General features: G+C 38.8%; 1 protein-coding gene across 4 annotated transcripts; it reads left to right on the top strand.

Annotated features, from left to right (window-relative positions):
• Positions 1 to 406: 406 nt before the first annotated feature.
• LOC115734659 (nuclear poly(A) polymerase 1) lies at positions 407 to 7,032 on the top strand. 4 transcript variants are annotated; one of them, XM_048281961.1, is made up of 13 exons: positions 407 to 519; positions 621 to 1,312; positions 1,403 to 1,480; positions 1,689 to 1,796; positions 2,600 to 2,662; positions 2,760 to 2,921; positions 3,558 to 3,671; positions 3,789 to 3,851; positions 3,928 to 4,257; positions 4,899 to 5,063; positions 5,151 to 6,023; positions 6,407 to 6,480; positions 6,647 to 7,032. In XM_048281961.1, exons 2-13 carry the CDS (start codon positions 1,196 to 1,198, stop codon positions 6,696 to 6,698), a joined length of 2,199 nt encoding a protein of 732 aa, XP_048137918.1. In that variant the 5' UTR covers positions 407 to 519; positions 621 to 1,195; the 3' UTR covers positions 6,699 to 7,032. The 4 variants fall into 4 exon arrangements, 3 of the variants coding, with proteins under 3 accessions (XP_048137918.1, XP_048137917.1, XP_030521393.2); XR_007199151.1 differs by lacking the exon at positions 407 to 519 and having other exon boundaries at positions 531 to 1,312; positions 6,328 to 6,480; positions 6,669 to 7,032; XM_048281960.1 differs by lacking the exon at positions 407 to 519 and having other exon boundaries at positions 531 to 1,312.
• The last annotated feature ends 3,270 nt before the right edge of the window (positions 7,033 to 10,302 follow it).

Raw genomic sequence — 10,302 nt, 5'->3', positions numbered from 1 at the left:
AGCATAAATTTTTCATTAAACATAAAGTGTTTTCCATTGACTAAGTCATTTTCGGCGAATCAAACGGGGTGAACTTCCCGAAAACCAATTCTCAAAAAGTATTTTCACTCAAACAAACGTACCCAAGGGTTGATCAATTTTTAGATGATTTATTACATATTGCATGAAAAAAAAATATCAGGATAGAAACGGCAGGATTACCTTAATTATTTATCTAATAAGTGTCTGTCAATAATTTTTTGGCAATATTCCTTCTTCTTCATTTTTTTTTCAAATTTAGAAGCTTCTACATTTCTTTTTCCTTATTTAACGAAATTCCTGTAATTTTCCGGCAAAAAGAAAACGAAAATTTTATATATAATATTGCATCAGCGCTAAAACAGAGATGGAGGAGGAGGTGGTGGAGGGAGGAGGAGCTACTGACTCGGACACCTATAAACTTTCAGCGGTTAAGTTCACTAGAAACGTCCATCCTCGCGACTCTCCTCTTCTTCTCCTTCGTATCTTCATCATGACATGGTAACCTCTCTTTCTCTCTCTCTCTCTCTCTCTCTCTCTCTCTCTGTGGCCAATTGTCATTACCTTTCAATTGATATCTGCGTAATCTGCCGACCTCGCAGGTTTTAGTAATTTTCGCTGACAATCGGGGGAATTTGAAGCCGCACGGATCATGATTCTGCAGAGACGACAGGATATGATCGAGATCTTGAAGCCCCTTTGATCGGTGGAGGCTCTTTTTCGTTCTGGGTCATCATTACTCGCTCCTCTACCATTAGGGTTTGCTTTTGGGGGTGAAAAAGAAGGAGAAGAAGCAAGATCAATTTGTATTCAGTTGCTTAGTGATAGGAAAGCAATCTCGGGTTTATATTACCTTGTTGGTGTTTTCTCTTCCTGCTGTGGGTTTCTTTTTAAAGTTGCAATTTTTTTGTAGCTCCGGCCTCAAATTCTAAGTGGATTCTTCCTCCACGCTCTGTACAGTGACGACTAGTTCATTGCGATTATCTTTTTCTTGCTTGTTAAGTTCCTTTTGATTTCCCTGTGGGGAAATTGGTAATATAGTCTAAATTGTGCTAACAGTTCCCTGTCACTCCGTGAAAGACTCTGAACAAAGAAGGAAAGGAAAAAAAAATTAAAGAGAAAAAAGAACACAAAAAAGTGAGTATTTGAGGAAAAAAAGTTTGTAGCCAATTTCTAAATGGGGAGTCCCTTATTAAGCAATCGTAGTAGTGGCCAGCGCTTGGGTATCACAGAACCCATTTCTTTGAGTGGACCAACAGAGGATGATGTGATAAAGACCCACGAGCTGGAAAAGGTTCTTCCTTTGGCCAAATTGTCTACTTTGGCTGCATGAATCTTGAATGTTCTTTGACAGCTTATTAATCTGTGAATTCTGCTATGTTAGTTTTTGCAAGATGCTGGATTGTATGAGAGCCAAGAGGAGGCTGTGACTAGAGAGGAAGTGCTTGGCAGGCTGGACCAGGTTAGGTTCTTCATTAAATGTCTGTTAGCTTAGGCAAATGCTGTGCCTTGAGCTGTTTCTCAACTTCCGCGTGTTTCTTTCTGCAAAGTTAAATACTGTTTTTGCCAATACATTTGCTGTTGCTTCATTGTATGTGTCATGTAAGAGAGTACTGTCGCATCTGTCGAATCAAATTCTGATGCCAGTTTATTATGTCGTATTGTGGCAGATTGTGAAGATATGGGTCAAATCAATAAGTCGTGCAAAGGGGCTGAATGAGCAACTTGTTCAAGAAGCGAATGCAAAAATATTTACGTTTGGTTCTTATCGGCTTGGGGTACCATAAACTTCTTATTCTTCTATGAAAAGAGAGTTACTTATCAGGATTAAGAACTTTAAAGTTTTTAGGACTCCTTGTTATAATGCTTTAGAAGATATCTGGTTCATTTTAGCGCAGTATTATGAATTGAATTTGATGATAAATGGAAGGATATGAACATATGACGTGCATGAGGGAGGAAGAGAATAGTGGTGTGATTTAGTATGTTCAGGTTAAGGGGTTAAAATTGGCAATGATGTATTGCACACATAAATTGTCCTTTGATAGGAGCTTGTTTGCTAGTTTTGTTTCTTGCCTCTTATCCCATCTTTCAGACGTTCTGCTTGGAGATGCTGATCTTCTTTTCCATAGATAAAGCTTTTCTGTCACTTATTCTTGTTATGCACCTGTACGGTTGAGCTCTTTCTCATAGGTTTCTTTTACCTATTTTAATCCTGCAAATGCTGTTTAAGATGTAGAAGAGGGGGTAGGGGTGATTTTATCATTGAATTGTTTTGCTTGAAACTATAACAAGGTCTAGAAGGTAGGAATCAAGCTGCTGCTAGAGAGGTTGAGGTGAGCATGTACCTGAAGTTATGTCTAAGTTGATTTAAGTTTGTAGCTGGGTCAGTCTTTCCATGACAAGATGAGTATTTCCTGGGTGGTGGTGATTCTATTTGGTTATAGAAACCTATTGTTTGAATCACATTCCTATGACTTCCTACATATTTATGAGCTTTTCTTTCTATGTACTGTTCTGATGTCCCTATTGAGTTTGCAGTAAAGTTCAACTTTTCTTTTCTTCGTTTTAATATTTTTAGGTGCATGGCCCTGGTGCAGATATAGACACACTATGCGTGGGACCTAGACATGCAACGAGAGAAGTGCGATCTGCTTTCATGACCTCCTTTGCTACAATTCTTCCATTGTTTAATTCTTGTTGTTTGATGAACTAAGGACTGTTTCTCTAACTGCATTCAGGAAGATTTCTTTGGTGAGCTACATAGAATGCTGTCTGAGATGAGCGAAGTCTCAGAACTGCACCCTGTACCTGATGCTCATGTTCCTGTGATGAGATTCAAATTTAGTGGTGTTTCGATAGATCTTCTATATGCAAAGTTGTCTCTTTGGGTTATCCCTGAAGTAAGTGACATTTTTGGATTTTGCTAATAATCATGCATTTGGTACTGCGCCTTGTCTGAAACTTGCTATCACTGCATATATTAGAAAAAACAATGTGGAGTTTTGGTCAGATACTTTGTCACCTTCGCTTTAATTACTGGACTGCAATTTTACATACATCACTATCAGCATTATTCTGCAGATGGTGGACTGTTATTCCTTTTTAAAATTTAACTCTGTAGCTTTCTTTAATAGCAGTGGTGGCTCTGGACCTATTCCATTTGCGAAGTAATATCTGAGAAGTACTGTTAGTTGCACCACATTGGAGGATGGAAATAGGGAAAACATTCCAAAAATTAAAAAATAAAGTACAATTTGGCGGAGCACTCACATGAATACAAAGACGCATGTTGATGGCAGTTTGTATGTAATAACTACTGTTGTAGATATTTAATCTGATGTAGTAAATTCAAAATTGCTCCATAAATGTATCTGTGATGACATTGACTTTTTTTGGGGTCTTACAGGAGGCATAAGATTATACTGAGAACTTCACCTAATGATGTTCCTATCATGTTTGACTCTGTTATAATTTACTTTCTAGATTAGTCTGACTATTTGCTTAAATCATTTGAACGACATATTATTCTTGAGCAGGACTTGGATATTTCGCAAGATTCAATTTTACAGAATGCAGATGACCAGACAGTTCGTAGTCTTAATGGATGTAGAGTAACTGACCAGATTCTGCGACTGGTTCCTAATATACAGGTTGCTTTTCATTGAATCTGAATTTTAGGCGCATGGAGAGACCTTTTGGCTTTTACTGGCTTTTACTACTTTGCGGAATTATCTTTCACTAATTGCACCTCTCTTTCTGGACTTTAGAATTTCCGTACGACATTGAGATGCATGAGGTTTTGGGCAAAGCGCCGTGGAGTCTATTCCAATGTAAGTAATTTTTTCTGCTCGACTTATTTGATCTGAATCTTTGCAGTTTCTTATCTCCTTTTTTTGGTCATGATAGGTTGCGGGCTTTCTTGGTGGTATAAATTGGGCTCTGCTTGTTGCTCGCATATGCCAGCTATATCCTAATGCTTTACCCAATATGTTGGTCTCCCGATTCTTCAGGGTCTATACACAGTGGCGCTGGCCAAACCCTGTCATGCTGTGTGATATTGAAGAAGGATCTCTTGGGCTGCAGATCTGGGATCCTAGAAGAAATCCAAAGGACAGGTTCCATTTGATGCCGATAATTACTCCTGCATACCCTTGCATGAATTCTAGCTATAATGTCTCTGCCAGTACTCTGCGAATTTTGTCAGAAGAGTTCCAAAGGGGGAGTGATATATGTGAGGTATGATGGTTTGGCTTCTGTATACGTTTACAGTTTTGTGTTTTACTTGGAACTTTCAGTTATGATGGCTCAACGTAATTTAATCTGGGAGGAGTTTAACTTGATTGGTGCATGGATCGTAATTGACATGGGTGAGTGAGTTTGCCACTGCGCTTTGTTGTGAATATCAATGTTATCTTCCCAGTATCTGTTGGCTGAAAATTTCTTCGGCATTTTATATATGCCTTGATCTTGGAGGTGGATTTACAGTTTCTACAGCGGTGCCTCTCTGAAAAAATCCGACTCCTGTGCTGCACATCCCCCTCACCTAAAAAGAAAAAATCAAAACCAAAATGAACAAAAGGCGATTATGGTTTGGTTTGATTATTTAATAGAACGTAGATGCTCCTGTTGATTCATAGCGAGCCATGCGCACATGTCCCCTAAATCGCCGGGGTTATTGCATTAGTTGTTCCGGATATAACCTGTCTCGTTTCAACCCTTAGCATGATAGGTGGACAGCTTAATCTATTAATGGGCATAGGACCTATTTGACCTGTTTTTCTGTTGTTTCTCTGGCTTTCATGCCTGCAGATATTGATATGTTAGATCTTCCTCCAGATTTCCCTTGACCATAAATACTAGATTTCTGCTTGGTACAGGCTATGGAGTCTAGCAGGGCTGAGTGGGATACACTCTTTGAGCCTTTTGCCTTTTTTGAAGCATACAAGAATTATCTGCAAATAGATATCTCTGCGGAAAATGCTGATGATCTAAGAAAGTGGAAAGGTTGGGTTGAGTCTCGCCTACGTCAGCTCACATTGAAGGTGAAACAAATTTTTTCTTGATTTCCTTTTCCATATTCTTGAGACCTATATGACTAGAATGATTAAGCTGCTGACATGCAAATGTAGATTGAGAGGCACACTTATAACATGCTTCAGTGCCACCCCCACCCGGGTGATTTTTCAGACAAGTCCAGACCTTTTCATCACAGTTATTTTATGGGTCTGCAACGAAAACAGGGGGTTCTAGTGAATGAAGGTGAACAGTTTGACATTAGGTTAACTGTTGAGGAATTTAAGCATTCTGTCAATTTGTACACATTATGGAAACCTGGGATGGAGATTTATGTATGTCATGTACGGCGTAAGAATATCCCTAAGTTCGTCTTTCCTGGTGGTGTTCGACCTCCCCGTCCATCAAAAGCTACTTGGGATTCTAGGCGGGCCATGGAATTGAAAGCTGCTAGTAGTAGTCAAGTAGATAAGTCTCCTGAAGGACAGGGTACTCCTGATGAAATGGACGAAGGAAGGAAGAGAAAGCGAGAGGAGGAGGTAGAGTCAAACTTAAAAAGTGCGAGAATTGTGGCTGCTTTACCTTCATCTACTGGAGAAGCTCAAGAAAGTGTCCTTGCTTCTGTTGCGACTAATGGAGCTGGGGATATAGGGCATGACGTAGTTCAAAATCACATAACAGGTGGCTCTGCCTATGGGAAACCTTCAGGTTCTGTTGCTGATGAATCAAGTTCAAGGGAAGCAGAGAATCTAGCAATTGAAAAGATCACATCTGTATCATACGTTGCCTGCCCAGATTTTTCCAAAGAACTTGATGAACTTGAAGATGACGTCCAACAGAAAGACAAATATGAAGATACAGATAAAAGTGGGAAAAGCCCACCAATGGTGTCTTTGACATCAAATGTGGCAGCAACAGCTGTAATGTCTAGCAATGGAATAAGTACGTCTGGTAGTTTCTACACAAGTGGGGATATAGAGGAGCTCGAGGTGATCTCTACTTCCCTTTCTTGGTTACACTCAAGTTAGAAATTATCATGCTGTCATTTCATGTGGAGAGGTTATTTGGTATGAATTTTCAGTGGTTGCACACATTTTTCTTCTTTTAAGTGGACCCTAAATGTGTCTAGCTTTTGTTTTAAGGTGCTGTCATGCTTATTTCCCCTTATAAAAGTTCTTCATTCAGTTTTTGGGACATTACTGGCAGATCTTGAAAACTCACTTTTCTTGTTGCTTCTGACTTTTGTTGGTTTTGTTTGACAATTAGTTTTGGTGTTTTTGGGTATTGTGCATGGCAAATAAGCTGGAAATCTATCTCAGATACTGCCCGTATCTTATGTCTTCTCTTTGTTGTTTGCTCTTTTCTGCCCAAGCCTGCTGAACTTATGGCACCGCCATCGATTGTGAATCCACCGGCGCCTCCGACACAACGGAAACCGCTCATTAGGTAATCGCCTCTGCTTTTGGTTGAGCTGTTCTCTTGTCATAGGTTCTTTAGCTTCTACGGGGTAAGTATTTGGAAATGCAACTGTGAGTTACTGCTGGACATGGGACTTGACAGTATTGTCTTGGTCCTAGTGTAACTAATCATCCACCAGCATGGGGGAACTTAGGGCCTCTCCTTTTGGTTTGCAGATTGAGCTTAACATCCCTGGGAAAAGCTAAGGGAAAAGGCACTTGAGGAATTCAAGCATCAGTTGGACAAAGCAAAGCTTGCATGGTAAAGCGGCTCAAACTGTCGCTTGGACAAAGCTGCACCAGTTCCAAATCATTGGCTTAGCCTTCCTGTGTTGAAAAACAAACTGAAAATTTTGCTCCCTTGTATTGCTTAATAGTTATAAAGAGCTCATAATTTGTCAAAAGCCTCCCTAGAATAATTGACATTGTGTCTTGTACATTAATTTGTAACTTCCTCCTGAGGACCTTTCTTTTTCATCCAGTAATGGACAAGGAGATTATTAAAGCCTGGCTCAGCGCTTTGCTGGAGCTTTTCATTACTTATGCCAGTGTTGGTTGCTCTTAACTTCTTGCCGATCGCTCGATATGAGACAACGGAATGCAGAGAAGTTTAGAAAGAACGAAAATTTGCATAAATTCTGGTGGCCAGACTCCGATTGTTCTTTTTCTGATTCCGTATCTATTGAGCACTCGAGGGCATTCTCCTCAACAAGGCTTCGTACTGGACATTTCCTATTATAGCGACATTGTTCATCTCTTGGAAAAAATTATGTTTCGTTTGGGATCTTGTTCAAGAAAAGATCAAGGAAATTAGTGGAACGATGAAGCGAGTTGCACGAACTTGGACGCAGATCCTTTTGGTAATCATTCAAACACATCACAGGCATGTAGAAGACTTACCAATTCAAACCAAGTCATTAGCTCAGCATGTCATTCTGAAAATTCGATTACACTTATCCAAATTTAAGCTAAATGAGCAAACATTGACCAAGCAAGTTCAAGAGTATCATGTAAATCAATCTTACCCAATCCCTGGAGTTTTCACTAAACTTTTATGGAATTTTGAACAAACAAAGCCTTTGGGTTAGTTGAAAATCCATGTGTGAGTTGAAAATTTTGATTTGTTTGAAAAGATTGAGAAGTGAAACAAACTTTGAAGTTGAAGGTTAAAAGTTGGCAATGGGTTAAGTTGTTTTGTTGTGAAGTTGAAGGCAGCTTTACTTTTGGGAGAAGTCTTTTGGAAAATGGAAAGGACATTAAGTTGAAAGGATTTTTTTTCAGAATGCTAATAATGTTTGCTAATGTGTAGTATAAAATTGCATTAGGAAGCAATTTTGGTGTAAATGTTATTTGGAAAAAAAATTACATTTATAAACGACTTTTACAATGTTCTTTTATAATAATAATAATAAAAATGAACCTCAAACACTTCATCGGATGTCAGGTCGACCGTTGTCTGAGATTGCACTACTTTCAATGACCATCCCAGGCCATCGCTTGAGATCGCGCTAGGTGAAAACAACAAGGGCATTTTCGAAATTTCAAAAGTTTAGTAACGGCAAAGTTAGAAGTGAAATTTAATCAGCATTTCAAAAATGCTCAAAGCCCAAAAATTGGGTAAGACTTGCATTGGGCTAAAGGCCTTTGGGGGATTTTGAAAATGTAATTGCATTTGCTCAAAGCTCTCCAAAAATTGCCGAACATCATTTGCATTTTTTCCAAAGCCTTTAAAGTCCCAAAACCCATTTGTATTGTGTTTCCAAACACTCTCAAAGAATTTGTAATGGGGTGATAGGGCCAGAAAGGGAAGTGAATTTTGAAAGCTTAAATCATGTTTCGCAAGAGTTAGATGTGGTAAAGATAGTATTTAGGATGATAAATGATCAGTTAATTTTTAGTATATTATTCAGAAGCCTTTTTTGAGGTGATCAACTATTGATACAACAAATCACACGTTCCTTCAATTGGATTCATTCATTAAGAATCTATCCTCGAGAAAACTTTTTCCTTTGATTTTTTTTTTGTGGACTTTTGTCTGTCTTATCGCTAACTTTTCTCTCTCTAACTTTTGCTCTGTGAGAGCAGGAGTCTAACCCCGTACTTATGATATTAGTATCTCCATCCCTCTAATCCATTTACTAGCAAAGTCACATGTCTATAGGCTTTTCTTGAACTTCTTTATTTAGTTATTTTTTTGTTCGGGCTTTTCTTGAACTTCAAACATTGAATATCTTAATCTTAGGGTGTGCATGGCCACACTATCGCTTTAGAAATCAACTTCTGACCGGAAGTTGATTTTCTACTTCCACTCAATAGCAAAAGTTGATTTTTCTACTTTTGTTCTAGAAGTTGATTTCTGATCAGAAAAATTCGTTTGGTAACGATTGAAAATTTATACTTCTAGAACATTATTAATGTGAAATTTTGTACAAAAAATTATTATATGCAATCGAAAAATTTCTACTTCATTTTTATTTTTTTAAAATTTCTCTAAAAAATAAATTTTATCATTAAAAAATATTATTTGCTTTTTAGAAATAAAAAATATTATTTATTTTTTACTCCGGCGATCAGAGACGGTGACTTGGCGGTGGCGATAGTGGCGAACGGTGGCGGGTGGTGGTGTGCGGTGGCGGGCGGTGGTTAGCGGGGGGAGGCGGCGGCCAACAAAGGTCAAGAATGGGTGGCGACAACGTAAATGTGGTTGCGATAAAGAGACGTTAAAAATGAAAAGAGGCTGAAGCGAGAGAGATATTGATGTTGATAGATTTCTAATTCTAAAAGAAATCAATTTTTTTTAACTTCTGAAATTGGCTCAAAACCAACTTCAAAATTAGAAATGTAACATTGTATAACCCAATAGATTCATGCTTTAGAAGTTGTATTATTAAATGGATTTCTATTTCAGAAGCACTTCTGGAACAAAAATTCATTTCCAAAAATACTAACATGCGCGCCTTTTAATGTCCAGATGGAACCCACAAAATGAAGGGTTGAGATGAACCAATTCCAGAAAATTCTGGTTAGGCTAAAAATTATTTGACCCATAGGATCACACTAGGATACTAAGAGCACGCATGATAATCATTCTATGTCCGGAATCAATTTTTGGCTAAAAATAGATTTTTCTATTTCTAGTTTTTGGATGAGTTTTTAAGCAAAAAAATGTGTTTGATAAGGATATAAAATTTTTACTTTTGGAATATCATTAACACAAAATCTTTGACGAAAAATTTCTACTTCATTTTTAATTTTTCTAAATTTCTTTAAAAAATAATTTTTATTATTAAAAAATATTATTTACTATTTAAAAATAAAAAAATTATTATTTATTTTTTACTCCTATGGCGGCGGCCGACAAAGAGTGGTGGTCGGCGATAATCGACGGTGAATAATGGTCGCAGCATTGGGTGGCGGAGGGCAGTGGTTGGAGGCGAGGGGCGGTAGTGGCCGGTGGAAGTTGCGATGGATGGCAGCAGGCAATGATTGGCGGCTGCAGGATCAATAGTTGGCAGCAGCCACTGGTGGTCACGGCGGTGGGCGGCGACGATCGACAGTGGTGCTGACAGTGGTGGTTGTAGCCGACAGTGGCTGCTGCTGTGGTTGGCGGCTGGCCCTGAGTGGCGATTGGGTCGATGATGGTCGGAGGTGGGCGAGGGCGGCCGGCGGAAGTCGGCAGGCGGCAGTGGTTGGCGGCAGTGGGCAGTGATAAAAATGCTTATTATGCGCGCCCTAATCAGCATCGTCGTCATTGACATTACGGTTGAAAGCCAAAATAAAGAAAACTTAAAAATGGTCAACTTTTCCCTAC

Source organism: Rhodamnia argentea, chromosome 7 (genome assembly GCF_020921035.1).
Source record: "Rhodamnia argentea isolate NSW1041297 chromosome 7, ASM2092103v1, whole genome shotgun sequence".
Taxonomy (NCBI): Eukaryota; Viridiplantae; Streptophyta; class Magnoliopsida; order Myrtales; family Myrtaceae; genus Rhodamnia; species Rhodamnia argentea.
This window is presented reverse-complemented; position numbering and strand designations above follow the sequence as displayed.

Excerpts from the sequence above, each read along its gene's own strand:
- LOC115734659 (XM_048281961.1), top strand. The coding sequence starts at position 1,196 with ATGGGGAGTCCCTTATTAAGCAATCGTAGTAGTGGCCAGCGCTTGGGT. Across the intron at positions 3,672-3,788 it reads GACTGGTTCCTAATATACAG|AATTTCCGTACGACATTGAG; the intron begins GTTGCTTTTCAT and ends TCTGGACTTTAG. Across the intron at positions 5,064-5,150 it reads TACGTCAGCTCACATTGAAG|ATTGAGAGGCACACTTATAA; the intron begins GTGAAACAAATT and ends ATGCAAATGTAG.